This window comes from Coffea arabica, chromosome 2e (genome assembly GCF_036785885.1).
Source record: "Coffea arabica cultivar ET-39 chromosome 2e, Coffea Arabica ET-39 HiFi, whole genome shotgun sequence".
Classification (NCBI taxonomy): domain Eukaryota; kingdom Viridiplantae; phylum Streptophyta; class Magnoliopsida; order Gentianales; family Rubiaceae; genus Coffea; species Coffea arabica.
Window position 1 is genome coordinate 30,477,870 of NC_092313.1, and position 14,235 is coordinate 30,492,104.

The 14,235-nt window shown below is 35.8% G+C and overlaps 1 protein-coding gene across 2 annotated transcripts; it reads right to left on the reverse strand.

The window, feature by feature from the left end:
- Window positions 1-4,356: 4,356 nt before the first annotated feature.
- LOC113727159 (F-box/WD-40 repeat-containing protein At3g52030-like) lies at window positions 4,357-14,147 on the reverse strand. 2 transcript variants are annotated; one of them, XM_072080317.1, is made up of 9 exons: window positions 13,918-14,147; window positions 12,453-12,656; window positions 12,148-12,202; window positions 11,303-11,401; window positions 9,819-9,922; window positions 8,995-9,084; window positions 7,678-7,817; window positions 6,593-6,763; window positions 4,357-4,952 (listed from the first exon to the last, which is right to left on the reverse strand). In XM_072080317.1, the coding sequence occupies exons 1-9, from the start codon at window positions 14,076-14,078 to the stop codon at window positions 4,897-4,899; spliced, it is 1,080 nt and encodes a 359-aa protein (XP_071936418.1). In that variant the 5' UTR covers window positions 14,079-14,147; the 3' UTR covers window positions 4,357-4,896. The 2 variants fall into 2 exon arrangements, with proteins under 2 accessions (XP_071936418.1, XP_071936417.1); XM_072080316.1 differs by having other exon boundaries at window positions 6,679-6,763; window positions 13,918-14,146.
- Window positions 14,148-14,235: the final 88 nt, after the last annotated feature.

A 14,235-nucleotide genomic window follows, 5' to 3' on the forward strand; every position in this document is an offset into this window, starting at 1 on the left:
CAAAACCAGAGTCTATGATTCCATTTCCATTTCCGATTCCAATCTGTGAAACGTGCACCCCCTTAGTTTGTTCAAAGAACTTAGTAGGAATAAGTTCTTCGTAGATGCAACTAAGGTCAGCTTCAGGATCAAAGAGGCTTCTGTTTCAAGGATATAATCATCATAGATAATTAGTTTGATTTGGACCAGGAATTTTTAGTAAAACTTCTAGACAATTGGTTTAGGAATTCTGTATCATCTTGTATGATTGAGTTTTTTGGTATGGTTTCAAAGGATTTTGGTTGTGAGGTAGCAAAGTTATATAAGACAAGGTTATCTAAATTTTTTTTTGCTTTAATTGCTCTAATTTCTCTTTGAGAAGAGCAATTTCAAGCTAAAGGTCGTGGATTGATATTGGTTTTGTTGGTTTGGATGGGAATTGGTTAAGAATGTCTGTAAGGTTATAGTTGTTAAGAAGTACCGGCTTTCTGGCTAATGGGTTTGACGAAATGTTCGAAGGAATACTTGGTGATTTGTTTAGGGATTTTTTGAATTTATTGAGATAAAACTGTATCTTTTCAGGGTCAAGAAAGGTTTCTACGATGTCGAGGAGAAGGTTCTGTTCCTTTGTCAAGATGTTTACAGTTGCTTGTCCTTATTTTTTCATCTTCATCACCACTGATAGTAGACAAAGAAGAAACATCATCATTCTCAAGTTAGTTTGCATAGTTTTCTTCTTCACGTTCTAAATCATCATTGTCGGCTTCTACAAAGAGGTTGGTTAATTGGTTCAGTACTTGTTTGTCAAGACCAAGGGTGCTGATTCTTTTGTTTAGTTTGCAATATCTGGCTATATATCCAGGTTGTTGCATCTATGGCAGACAATTGCTGGTAAGACTAGGGAGTTTTGGATAGGAGTTGGGTTAGGATTTTCTGGGGGAGGTAATGGTTTTCTAGGTTTAAAAGGTAGGGTTTTTCTTTTTGTTGAGAAGGTTTTGATGAGGTTTTAGATTTTCTTGTGGTTTTTGTATGATAGTTGGATAGGCCAAACTGTTCACAGAAAGAACCAAAATCCTTTGTTCTTTGTGCTTGGTCTTTTGCACATTGTCTGAGCATCTTGTCTTACCTGCAAATTTTTAGGGCAACTTGTTGGACTTGACTAGTTAGTTATCCGTAGGTAATTGTTTCCCATGGTACAACACCATCATATTGGTTTCATATTTCTTCTCGGACAAGGGCTCTTAATGATTTGGGAAGGCCCCCTAAGAGTTTTCTTTTCAATATGCTTCATGACTATCTGATCTTGAGTATATACGGGTCAGGAAAGTGTCTTTATACCATTGAAAATCTAAAAGATTCCTGCATTGAGATTGTTGAGTAATTCTAAGGACTTGTCTATGAATATCCCTGGATCACCAATGAATATTTTTGCGATTGTGAATATTAGGGTTGCTACTATATTTGAGATAGTTTCAGCAACCTGTAGGATTGATTCTCCATCTGCATCTAGTTTGATTACATTTAGAATTTTCTCTTTGTCTTCTGAAGTGAGATATACATCCCACCATCCTTTGAGCTGTCCTATAAATCCTGTAATGAGGACATGAGTTCGGTATGCTCCGTTCATGAAGAGGCTTTTGATTTAGTAAGAAGGTGTTCTCTTTGGGTTTGTAGATACTTGTTGGTATAGTTATATTACTCATAGAGTTCCTGTATATCTTGTGCATCTACTGGACCTCCTTCTTAGGCGACTTTTAGTTTAAAAGGTTTGGCACTAATTTCTATGAATTTGTATAAGAAAATATTGGACTTTGATGCGTGAATTTCCCCTTCTAATGTTTGCCATTTTTTTTGAAACACACAGTGATAGCGAGAATAGGTACTCTATTTCATTCCTTAGAGCATAGATCTTGGACCAGTCAAAGAAGTGAATGTGTTGTTTTTTCTTCCTAGGAAACTGTAGAAAGTTTCTTGGATTACCTTCCTTGGTTCTCCTTTGAAGTTGTCAAAGAACCACTGTCTCTTTGGTTGATTGTGTTCTGTATAGAATTCTTTTCCGAGACTCTCCTTGTCGATCTGGTATTCAGAAGTAAAAACTCTCAGTGTTGGCAGTGGATTGTTTGTCGTGGTTGAATATATACGAGATACAGGAAGATCTACTTGGACAGTATTTTCTTCAGAGGATTCTCCTTGATTTTCTGAAGTAGCTTCTGTTTGAATTGTATATCTTGCTTGAGGGATTTTTGAGGATAGATTCAAGTTGTGTAATCTGGTAGAGATTGAAGAAGTTGAACGTCTTCCAATATTTGGAATATCCATACTGGTATTGGTTGAGGAAGAGGCCCTAAAGCTCCTCGATCTATCAAACTTGATTTGAACTATCCTACTAGTGAGTTGTTTGATACTCGAAACTGTTGTGTTTTGGATTGATACATTGGGAACTATCTCCGGCAACATCTAGTCATCTGGAAGGGATACTTCATCTTAGGTGATTTTTCTAGGCATAAATATCCTAGATCTGGTTAGATCCGTTTGGAAAAGGACTTTTTCTCCTTTTTTGTCTGTCTTCAAGACTCCAATGCTGAACACTGAGCTCATCACCTTGTGTTGTATCCTGTAAATAATAGCAACAGGAAGAGTTCCAATTTTTGTTTTACAGTTAGCTGTTTTTATGTTTGAAGTCTGTGCGTCTAAAATGTTTCTTCCATCCTGAAGAGATATTGTGAAGTTTATAAAGCAGTTAAAGTAGACCGGTCCTCCGTATAGGCTTGTTTCAGCCATTCCAAACAAGGAGTCGTTGAAATTTAGGAATCAACAATCTCGTAGACAAAGAAGTAGAGATATGTGGAGCCCTTCCCTTGTTAAGGGTTTAGCTACAATTTGTACAAGTCCAAAATGGATGTAGTTGTATTTTTGTTGATGCCTTTCAATGGCTTTTTTTTTTTTTTTTTTTCTTATAAGAGTTTGATTTCTTCATGCTCAGCATTTATAACAATAGTTTGTTCAACTATCTTACTTGTATAATCAGATCTGATTTTCCATTGTTTACTATTTTGATATATTTCATGTTCTTGATACCTAAGAATTTCCCAGTTATTAATTTCTTGATTAATGTCTCGTATATTTATTTCTTCTTTTAAACGAGTATTTGAACAAGAGATATTTGAAGAGAATAAAATTTTTAAAACTAGATCTAAAGAAAGAAGCCATTAATAACAAAATTAAAAAAGTAAATCATAAAAACGAAGATAAATAAGTAAATCAACAAAAAATACTAAGACGAAACACAGATATGTAGAGTTCGCTTCCCCTTGGTACAGATCCTTCAGAATCCATAAGGGATAAACATATCATTTAGACAAATTATGACATAGATGGTATGGATCTAAAAGATCAGGTCTGACTTTAAAGCCGCTTATCACCCTAGGTACTATCATTCTTCAAGGACCTATTTAGGCCTACAGGTCATATTGCCAAATCCCATTGTCTTACTGTCTAGACCGCCCTCAAAGGCTTCTTAAAGTTTGTTGTTCGGGCAGCAAGATCTGAACTCGTAGATGCATACTAGCAATATCATAACAACCTAAGTAACACATTTATCACTCCACTTCCCCTCCTGACTCTGATACCGGAGGAGGAAGTCCCTCGACATACTAGCAGATCTTGTTATGATACTCTTTGATAGGGGTATACGAAATGGTGACCAGCATTCACAAAAGGCTTTATTCAACCAGCAAACATTCAAGCATGGCTTAGAAGAACCCAAAATCAATCAAATCAAGAGATCTATAAACAAGCCAGTTTTGCAACAAAAGTCAATTACAACAGCAAAACTATCTCAATCATGGATAAACAAGAATTTGTCCAACAATTGACAAATTCTCTCTCAACTACAATCAAAAGGAAAACCACAAGTATCTAAACAAGAACCAAAGTCCTCAAGCTCAGAAGAAAGTTTTGATAGACTACAACAAAATGAAGATGATTGTTATGGGATTTTCTCACAAATTCCATAAATTTTACAAAAATAAACAATGTTGGAATTCATTGTAGTACCAGAAAATACTGTAGCAATTCGGCAAGTTACTATGTAAATACGGCAGAAAAAATTGCACTAGACATTGTAGTATGCACTGTAGTAGTACAGTACACTGCAATAAATACTGTAGCCGAATGAAAATTTTGCTCTAAATACCCTTCAAACTCACCATTCTAAACACACTATTTCTTCAGCTCACTTCTCTCTCTAAGTCGAATAAATCCTCCTCCTCCTCTCGAGAATACAAACAACTTACCCGAATATTCTTATAGAAGACAAACCAAACATCCTCCAAAACTCTTACAATGCAAACAATATCTATGAATGGATCATAGATGGAGTTTCTGAATATAACATACTTGACATATAATAAGGCAGGAAAATCTGCTATGGAAGCCTCTTGCATTCTTCATTGTATATGGGTAACCTTGAAATACAACATGGTGAAAAAAATCTGTCACAAAGCCTCTTGCATACTTCACCATGCATGGGGGTTAATGTTTATGACAGATCGACGACTATTTCCATCTGGACAAACTAAAACACTTAATGAAGAACTATTTAATCAGTTCTAAACTTCCACACCCTAATGCATTTATCATTATTCATTGTAACAACTTTCTGCATCCCAACAGCTAAGCACGTGATAGGTGGTCTAGGAGCTATAGGCAGACGATCAACCTGAACATCTTCAGAGAGCCTTCTCACCTTCTTTGTTTCAATGATTTGATGATGCCTGTCTTTTGATCGACTTGATACACCAGTAGCATCGTCAACAATGCATCTTGAGAGTACTTGACCTGTATCCTGGTCCAGAATTCTTATGATACCATCTATACCACCAATGACTAATGTTGATGTGTCATTCCTCAGGTGATTTATCGAATAAAGAACGTTGGGACTAACGCGTGTTTCCCATAGACGCCGTAATGTCCTGCAAGACAGGAGAACAAAATGTAACTCACATCTAAGACATACTCAAAACTTCTATAGTGGAAATATTCACAAACAGATGAAGAACTAGTCCTCATCTTGCATATTATTCCACAGAAAACCAAGATTTCATTGTGGCATAAATAAAATATTATTGGGCCAAACTAATTGAGTGCTGCAACAAATCATAGCAAATATACTTTCCTCCCTCCCCCTGAAATTGAGAATTCAAGTGCACAAATTCAAGCTTAGCGAATCCCATTCCCTCTCATTTCTAAAGCCCCTGGCAATACTGTGTTGCAGGTTAGCTTCATAGGAGTCTCTATGATGACATTTATGTAACTGCTGATGCAAAAAGACTGGATTATTAGAGTATAACAAAAATCTGATGTGTTATGTAACTAGGATTTATAACAAAAATCTGATGTGCTATGCACCTAGGATTTCCTCCTCCGCAATTATTTTGAGCAGACAAAAACAGCCCATGGAAAACTCAAAAGCAGAATATCATGTTAGAAAGGTTGATGATCTTAAGACCTCATATCGAATAAAATGCAGCAAAAGAAACTTGCTATGGCAGTTCATTCATAATAGGTACACTAATTTCATTTTGGACATCCAAGAGCTATGAAAGATGATCAAGTCCAAAAAGAAGGGCAGAGACTGTAGCTAAGCCCTACCAGCTATGCAGGATCTATCAAGATCATGTTTGTAGTGCCATTCATGGGTCTAAGTGCTCCTTACATTCGCAACATAAATGACCTTGCTGGTCATGTTATTGCATGTGCTCAACTTGTCGACAAATAATACAGTTAGGCCTCGCTCATGCGTAATAAGCTACTTTTGGATACTAAAATGTCTTGATTCAGTTGTTACTTTGTCTTAATCCTGCATCCATTGCAGATATGCTTGGTCCCAAATAGAAATTCTTTCTACCATTGGCTGTCAAAAGAATGTTAAAAAATTGGGTTTTCAATAAATTCTGGCTCTCGACTCCTAGCTTAATACATGAACATTAGACAACACACCAACCAACTCCATAACATCTGCCAGTTAGGATCTTTAAAACTTGGTGCACAAAGGAGCACTAGCTAGCAAGTTTAACGAGACTATACAATCATCCAATAGAGAAGAGTTTCAAGAACTACAAAATACCAAGTATCTGATATTTGAATCATGATCTTTAAGTCAACAGGCTGATGGAAGCTCCTGAATTAGCCAACTAAGGACTACTAATAAGGGTGCAAAACTCCAATGTTGCCATAGGCAGCAAAATTACTAAATGGACAACTTGCTAACCATCTGTGCATCAACCATTAAAACAACAGTTCCAGAGATACGGCAGCACTTAATCAAAATCTTATACAGAACTCTAATTAATCAAACAAAATTCTAAGCAATTAATTATTCAATATCAGCATAGGAATTAATATGCTCCTGTGTCAAGGCTAAGAGAAAAAGGGCTTAGGCACTTGCATTTCCCATTATTAGCATGAGACAGAATAAAGGTTCATCAGAAAGATGAATTAAAAACCTAAACTTGTGGCAAACATTAGCATTTCTCACTTTCATAGTTCTAAGAGAACCATAATTCTACACAGCCAAGATTCGTGTAGTCATGTCGGATCAAAAGCTCATTACCACAAACAGTAGCCTCAAAGAAGCCACTGACAATATCAGAGGATGGGTTCAAATGTTTATCTGCTTCTTGCAAGTCTTTTTCGTACCTAATATCCCAACAAGATGCATGGCCATCAGTTGATCCAGCAAACAGTAGATTGGAGCGAGGGTTAAAGCACAATGTCTTTATGCCTGTTGAACAAATTTGTAGTTGTCAGAAAATCAACAGATATGTTGCAATTCTCAATTCAATATCACAAGAAGAAAAGAGTTTTTCTAATAGGACTTTGTTTTAGCTCCCCAGAGAAACACCACAGGGGCACCAACTTGAGTAACATAAACCAATTAGCTATGTTAAAGGATAACTACAACTTTCTAGATCCTTAGTTACTATGCTACAACTTTCTAGATCCTTAGTTACTATATGAAAAGTTGTCTTGCTTCTTATCTTTTCCCTTTAGGCATATGTTATTCAAGCAGGAAAAGAAAAGCATTATTCATGTTTCTTTAAGAATTGAAAAATGTTTTTGTCTCAATTACCATTGTTTGAAATTTCTCAATAAACAACCCTCCAAACTTTGGGAGTTGAAGATATCAAAGACAATATTACACCATAAGTATTTCATAGGCATTTGGTTTCTAACCTCTTTCTGTAATGCATTTTAATAACATTGTACAATATACTGCTCAATTAAGGCAATCAGGTTCAAAATCCTTACATCAACGTTTAGGTGCATTAAACATTTATACATGCTTAGCTCTAGAGAAAATGCAAAAGCCTCCCATAAAGAAAGTCCCTTTTGCTTAAGGATGGATTAGTTAAATAGATACCAATCTGAGCTGAAACTTTCCTCCTGCATGCAAGCAATCTGTCCCTGGAGACTTAGCAGGAGGAAAATGAGATACTTAGCCTTTGCACTGTTTCTAGTTACACTTCTGCTTAAAAACTGAACTTTGGTAAGAATAGTTGCAAACATCTGCTACTAACCACTTTTTGTTCAACAAAATATTCTCTACAGATCCATAACATCGTAGAGACATGCAGGACATATATATGAATGAAAGTTTCTCAACCAAAGGATTCTCATACAAAGAGATTGTAAGACCTGCAGAACTGAGTGGCTTCAGTGTGGTTACTTGCTGATCAGAGGAAATATCCGACATGGAAATACTTCCAAGAGAGGAACCAGAAATGAGTAACTGATCATCACTGAAAGATAAGCATGTAATTGGCCCAGGATGCATCCTGAAAAAATCAACCAAAAAGGAGTAGATTTTAGACTATTTTCCGTGAGTTGAGAAGATCAAGAAAACAAATCCCTTAATTTGAGAAAAGAAAATAAATCGCTTAATTCCAGCTTCAAATTACAAACAAATATCAGTATCTCTCTCTCTCTCCACATTTTCCTTTCTTTCTCACATAGTTCTTGAGTTTTAGAGGAAACCATAAGTTTTAGAGGAACAATGGTTTCCTATTGGCTAGCATGTTTTGCCTGTTTGTCAGAAAAAGAAAGACTAGCTGTGCCTTGTTTTAAATATTTTCGCCCTGGAACATTATTTATGCCAAGCAACAAAGTGAATGACAAATTTGTCCTAGAATAGGAAAAAATGCCACTTCTCAAGTAAAACCAAACATAACTCTTAGCAAAACACAGATTGAGTGGTACTTGTCATTGAACGGGTGCTTAAATGGTCCATTATGTCTAATTAATCTGAAATGGAACCAAAAAGCACAAAATAGGAGTGTACCTAATCCACAAAAGGAAACAACCAGTCAAACTATTAGCCCATCTTCAACATAATTGACCTCTAAGAGCTCTTAAAGCTGGCTTGTCTCAATTATATCCCTGACAATGAAAATACCCTCTAAAAGCACATAATGAACAACTTATCGACTTTTTCTTGATAATTAGATTTCTGAATCATTAACTCTCGATTAGAATGTACCAACACCACCCACTAGCATGTTTGGCTTAGATATATTCATCAATGATAATTTTACATTTCCTTTGGATTTAAGGTAAGAATAACATAATTGTTACATTTTCTGATGTCATTGTGTTGAGAGAAAAAGAAACTGTGGTAGATACAACTTAAAATGGAACCTATCAAAAATGATGATGAAGAATTCGATAAATTAACAAGACAATTTTCATTAATATTTTAGTTCACATTTTGCAAATCACTTTCCTTTTCCTTTTGTTTTGTTTCATCGTATTGTCTTTCACATCATTTCTTCTTCAGTTTTTTTTTCAAATTTTATCCAACTTTCTGTTCATCCTTGGTTATCCCCCACTCATTTTCTTGCTGCTTCCTCCTCTTTCCTTCTGTCTTCTTCTTTATCTTCCTCTTTTCTCCCAGATTGTATTAAATCAAAATAAAACCCAAAATCAGTCAAGTTAAAAGTCAAACAATTCACGTACTTGATAATTTGAGAACACTTTCTGCTATACATGTCAAAAACACGAGCTTTGCCATCCTCACACCCAACCACAGCTTCTGGATCCACATAACTGCAAGCATGAGAAAATTCTTTCATTATCCGTGTTAATATGTTGACATAGGTCCAACAACTATAGAAAATAATATAACGAGATCCAACTGGGTCGAAGAAACCCTAGAACCCATAACCCAGAACATAGCCTAAGACTGATTCTTCTTCTTCTTCTTAGTATCACCTGATTTGGTCAATAACATAAGCCAGCATACAAGTGAGTTTGAAAGAAGGGTTAAAAACAAATAAGCCCCCTGTGATATGTCTAATACACAGAAAAGTCCCTCGTGGTTTCAAAACATACAAAACGACACCTCATGTTTTGAACTAAATCATAAACTAACAGAATTCGTTAAAATTAACGGAATCCGATAAATTTAACGGAAAACTTAACGGAATGCGATAAAATTAACGGAAAACTTAACGGAATCCGATAAACTTAACGGCAAACTTAACGGAATCCGGTAAGTTTAACAGCTGAAACCATCATTTTCGTTAAGTTTAACGAATTCTGTTAGTTTACAATTTAGTTCAAAACATGAGGTGTCGTTTCGTATGTTTTGAAACCACAGAGGACTTTTTTGTGTATTAGGTATACAGCAGGGAGCTTTTTTGTTTTTAACCCTTGAAAGAATTATCCCAGTGAGCGAGAGAGAAAAACCTATTGTAAATCGTTCACCATTCCAATTATACTGGGTCATACTCTTGTAAATGAATGTTCTTGTGATTGATAATGCTATTATTATCACGCACCTCATGCACAATCCCTTGGTAAACATGCCATCACGAGAAGAAAATATGTTTCTTGTCCCAGTACGCGTCCATATGCACATACGAGTCCCTACCAAACCAACAACCTATAAGACAATATCAAGACATTCCAAGATTACACCACAATCAAAATCCAGCTTGGACCAAACATAATTAACCTATTCAAGAAAGCTGTGACAGTTGGGGAGAAAAGACTTATACTTCATGGACAAGAAGCCACTGGACCCATGTGCTGTCCACATCCTTTAACCACAAAGCAAGAATTTTTATTGTGCCCATCACTCATAAGCATATTTTTGGCAAGGGACCAAACATCAAAAGAATTTAAGACTACCAATTTTCTTCATGGTGCCAATAAACATATGTGGGAAAATGACAGTCAGCTGATAGAACATGGAGCAAATCTTGGAATTGATCTAATTTAGTTGGCTGGGAAATGAATCAAAATAAGCTAACATAGAATAAATTTCCTTCCAAGAGTTTATATTTGTCAACTCTTTTGAAGGTTGAACAAGCTAGGACAAATTTCATAGCAATCTTGCAATTAATTAATGTTACCTCGTGGTAAACCCAAACCATCAAATAAATCAATAGAGGATTTCCAGAACAACTAATAAACATGAAAAGTCATCGAGCCATGAGCTCGTTATCTCTTCACTTATATATTGATCATATTCTATTGCAACAATTACGAGGCATTAAACTGCAGACTCTTCACATGAACCACCCTCAAATGCTGGTAATGCAATCAATACAATCAAGTGATTGTTGGAGTATGAAAAACTAAACTGCTTAGGCATGATTACTTGCACCTCTATGTGTAAAGGTATAAGAAGTGCCAAAAGCCAAAAATTGGCAGCTGATGAACACTGGCCCAAGTTATGCGAAGACTGAGAATGAATATTTGCTGACAACCAACAAAAGCCCCCACATCCAACAGAAAGTAAGACAAATAAAGGAAGATCTATCCTTGCCATGAAGTCTTCCATGTTAGTGAATTGATGTGACATGAGAAGCCTGTATCGGCTAACCATCTGGCTCCTATGCAACCTCAAATTAGACATGTTCAATGAAAAGCCAAGGCAGCATTCACTTGAACTCGCAAAATGAAGGAGCAACAAAGACAAGCATTTGGTTTGTGCCAGTTAATATTAATAGCATAGAGCAATAAATGTTCCAAGTACCAAAATCCAAATTTGGCCCCCTTCTAAAGCCACATACACCACAATATACATTTCAATTTTCTTGCTACAACCATTGGAGTTCCAATTTTACTTGGCTTACCACAACTTAAGTTCCGAGTTTATTTGGCTTACTAATATTCCACTAAAATTGTGTTTTTTCCACCATAAATCTTTGGGCCATGTGATTGTTCCTTATCCTTAGCTCCCTTTTAAAGAACATTGAATAAAAAGGCTAAGAACAAATCAGCTTATAGGCAGTAAAACATCAGATATTCAAGTTACCTTGTTCTCATCAAAGTCGAAATCGATTAAAGGGGCTTTATCAGGAAGGCTGTATTCATCCAAGAAATTGTAACTTTCTGCTGACCACAGACGCATCATCTTGTATCATTAGCAAAGTAATAATTTCAGTTAAAACAAAGATGCAGATTGCCCCAAGGATCGAAACAGATGGATGCAGAAAAGATGTGTAGGTATCTAAGTACTGATAACAAAATTAAACCCAAGGAACCATAGACGAAATTAGAAGAACATGAAAAATTTGAGACTCTTTAGTTAGACAAAATTGGAAAGCACAATGCCTGAAACCATATTTACCTTTAAACCAAATTGTACAGAAGCTAAGACAAAACTAATAGCTTGTTGTGAAGCTGAATGATTATAAAAAGAACAAATGGAATAATCGTGCATGAGATTGGAAAGTAAGCTAAGACGCAATGTTACAAACCTCAAAACTGCGCTCTACCTACAAATATATACATCCTGTTATCAGAATATTACTTTTCTTTCTTATGTTTCAACCATTAAAATCATATCCCCAGATAAATTAAACAGCAAAGGTTTTTCACCCTGAAGAAAATCATACACTCCTTGACCCTAAGCTCTAGTTTCCCTGCTTCTAAATTTAGTCAACGGCAGACATCTCTCACACAGTAAAAGAACAAGTTTTAGCTCATACACCCATTGAACCAGATCATCGAACATTCGGAAACCGCCATGCAGTAGAATTTGCCTTAATATATGTAATAAAGCATTGCCTTGGTGATTCACTTATTCGATGAAAAGAAGTTTCACTTCCAATTTCACAACCACATGTTGGTAAAAGTAAAAATTGAAATTTACCTTACCTTGTCACCCACACCAGTAAGAAACAGTCCCATCTTCATGCGGCACTTATTGACCCTAATCAAAAGCAAGCTGATTAAACCAACCAGAAAATAATCCAAACAAAACATACAAATGCCTCCATAAACTTCAAATGGGATAATTCTTAAAGAGACTGAGAGAAACTTAGCTCGCTATTGCTTGTAACAGATTTTCTAAGTAATGCACAAGGAAGAAGACGAGAGGCTAAAGTGGCCAAGCTATATATATCTCATTCTTGTTATGCTATGAAATCCAGTAAACGTCAGAAGACAGAGAACACACTTACCCAACTGAATGACCTTTCCACTGGAAAACATTAGCAGGGCCTTTGTGCAAAGCAAATCTGTACTGTTCAATAGCAATCTGCTCCATATGAATATTTAATGATCTTCCTAATTGTATAGATGCTTCAGGAAGGCTGAAAGCATCTGCATCTTGTTGCTTGTGATATTGTATTTCCAACAACTTGAGTTTGTTGATGACTGTACTCCTTATGAAATCGAAACAAATAGGTTTTAAGTTTTTTGGGAGAAATATTGTACAACCATTATAAAGTAAGTTCACATACTGGACATAAGTCTGTAGTTGTTGAGATCCATACACACAATGGGTGGGTTCACAAAAGTTTAACTACTTGGGGTTACATGCATGCAACCAATACTTATTAGAACCCATGAAAAAGAAATATCACTAATACTAATTATAAAGAAGATATGCAACAAATGCAAAATAGCATACAAATAGACCCGATTTTATTACAGACAATCTGCTTAGCGGACATTGAAGCCTCAAAGAATCAGTGACAAACACCTTTGCCTAGAAATTGCCATTTAATAACATCTTGATGTCCATGCGTGTTGATAGGCTGACATTGAAATCACTTCTAAAGAGTTGTTTACCAGTAACTTGAGAGCCAATCCTACTTAAGCTTAACTAACTGAATTCAGCATTCATATAAATAATACCAGACTTACGATTTAAACACAGGTCAGCGTTCCATAACTGAATATTAAACAAGATCAATTTCAGTATCATGAAAGTAAGAGGCATCTAACAAGCAGATGAGAAATTACTCTTAATGTGATAATTTAAGATGATAGCTGAAAATCAAGCCTCTGTCCAATTTATAGACAAAAAAAAAACTCATTTTCGTGAGAAAATTTTGAGCAATGTGGAATTAGATCAACCGACTTAGCTACTACCCCTTAAACATGTACTGAAAATTCATTTCTAATATGAGTCATACCTCTTGCTAATCCACAGACTGAACTTTCTAAGGATATGATCTGAATAAAGCACAACTTTCTTTTTCTGCACCAACAGTATTTTGTGAAAAATTTTGAATTATCAAAAGCTTAATCCCCAACTAAATTATTATCTTGCCTTATAATAACTGGCCATCATTAACAAAATCAAACAAATTTCTAAGTCAACCAAGAACAGGAAAAGAAAAATGGTTGGGGGGAGGGGGGATGGGACTAATAATTTAACAGCATCTTAAAAGAGCTTCCATCTGCTAGTTCAGAGCACGCAAAACTGGTTCAGAAGCTACTCCATCTAAAAGAAATAACAACACATTGAAAGCCCAATTAAGACTAAAGGCACAAACTTTAGCCAAAAATGGACTCAGAAAAACAAATGGGCATTGAGGAATGAGGGCAAAAGAACCAAAAAAAAAGAGGATAGATAATAAACAAAAACAAGCTAAAAGCATGGAAAATTCTTGAACAACCAGCTGTCACAAAAAATACCATGATTTGCAGGCAGCGGAGCAGCGGATGAGCTGGACGAGGTCAAGAAAGGTGAAAATCATGCAGAGTATATCGTGACTAAGGGCGTGAATTGTCGTTTTCTGCTTCTTCTTGGCCGCCGGCTGTGGCGGTGGACGGAGGCCGGAACTTGATAACTCCATATGGGAACAACTGAAAATTCGTTGCGAGCATTGTCCACTAACGCCCCGCCGTATAACAGTTTTATTTTTCTTTTTTGACTCTTTTATTTTTTATTATAATTATTTTTTGGGTTAATAATATTTGCCTCCCTTGTGCTTTGGTCAAACTACCATTACA

Bases quoted from the DNA above. Each gene is read 5' to 3' on its own strand.
- LOC113727159 (XM_072080316.1), bottom strand. From the start codon at position 14,078: ATGGAGTTATCAAGTTCCGGCCTCCGTCCACCGCCACAGCCGGCGGCC. The intron at 7,818-8,994 runs GTACGTGAATTG...TGATTTTTTCAG, and splicing joins AAGTGTTCTCAAATTATCAA to GATGCATCCTGGGCCAATTA. The intron at 4,953-6,678 runs GTACGAAAAAGA...CCTGTCTTGCAG, and splicing joins GCATCTTGTTGGGATATTAG to GACATTACGGCGTCTATGGG.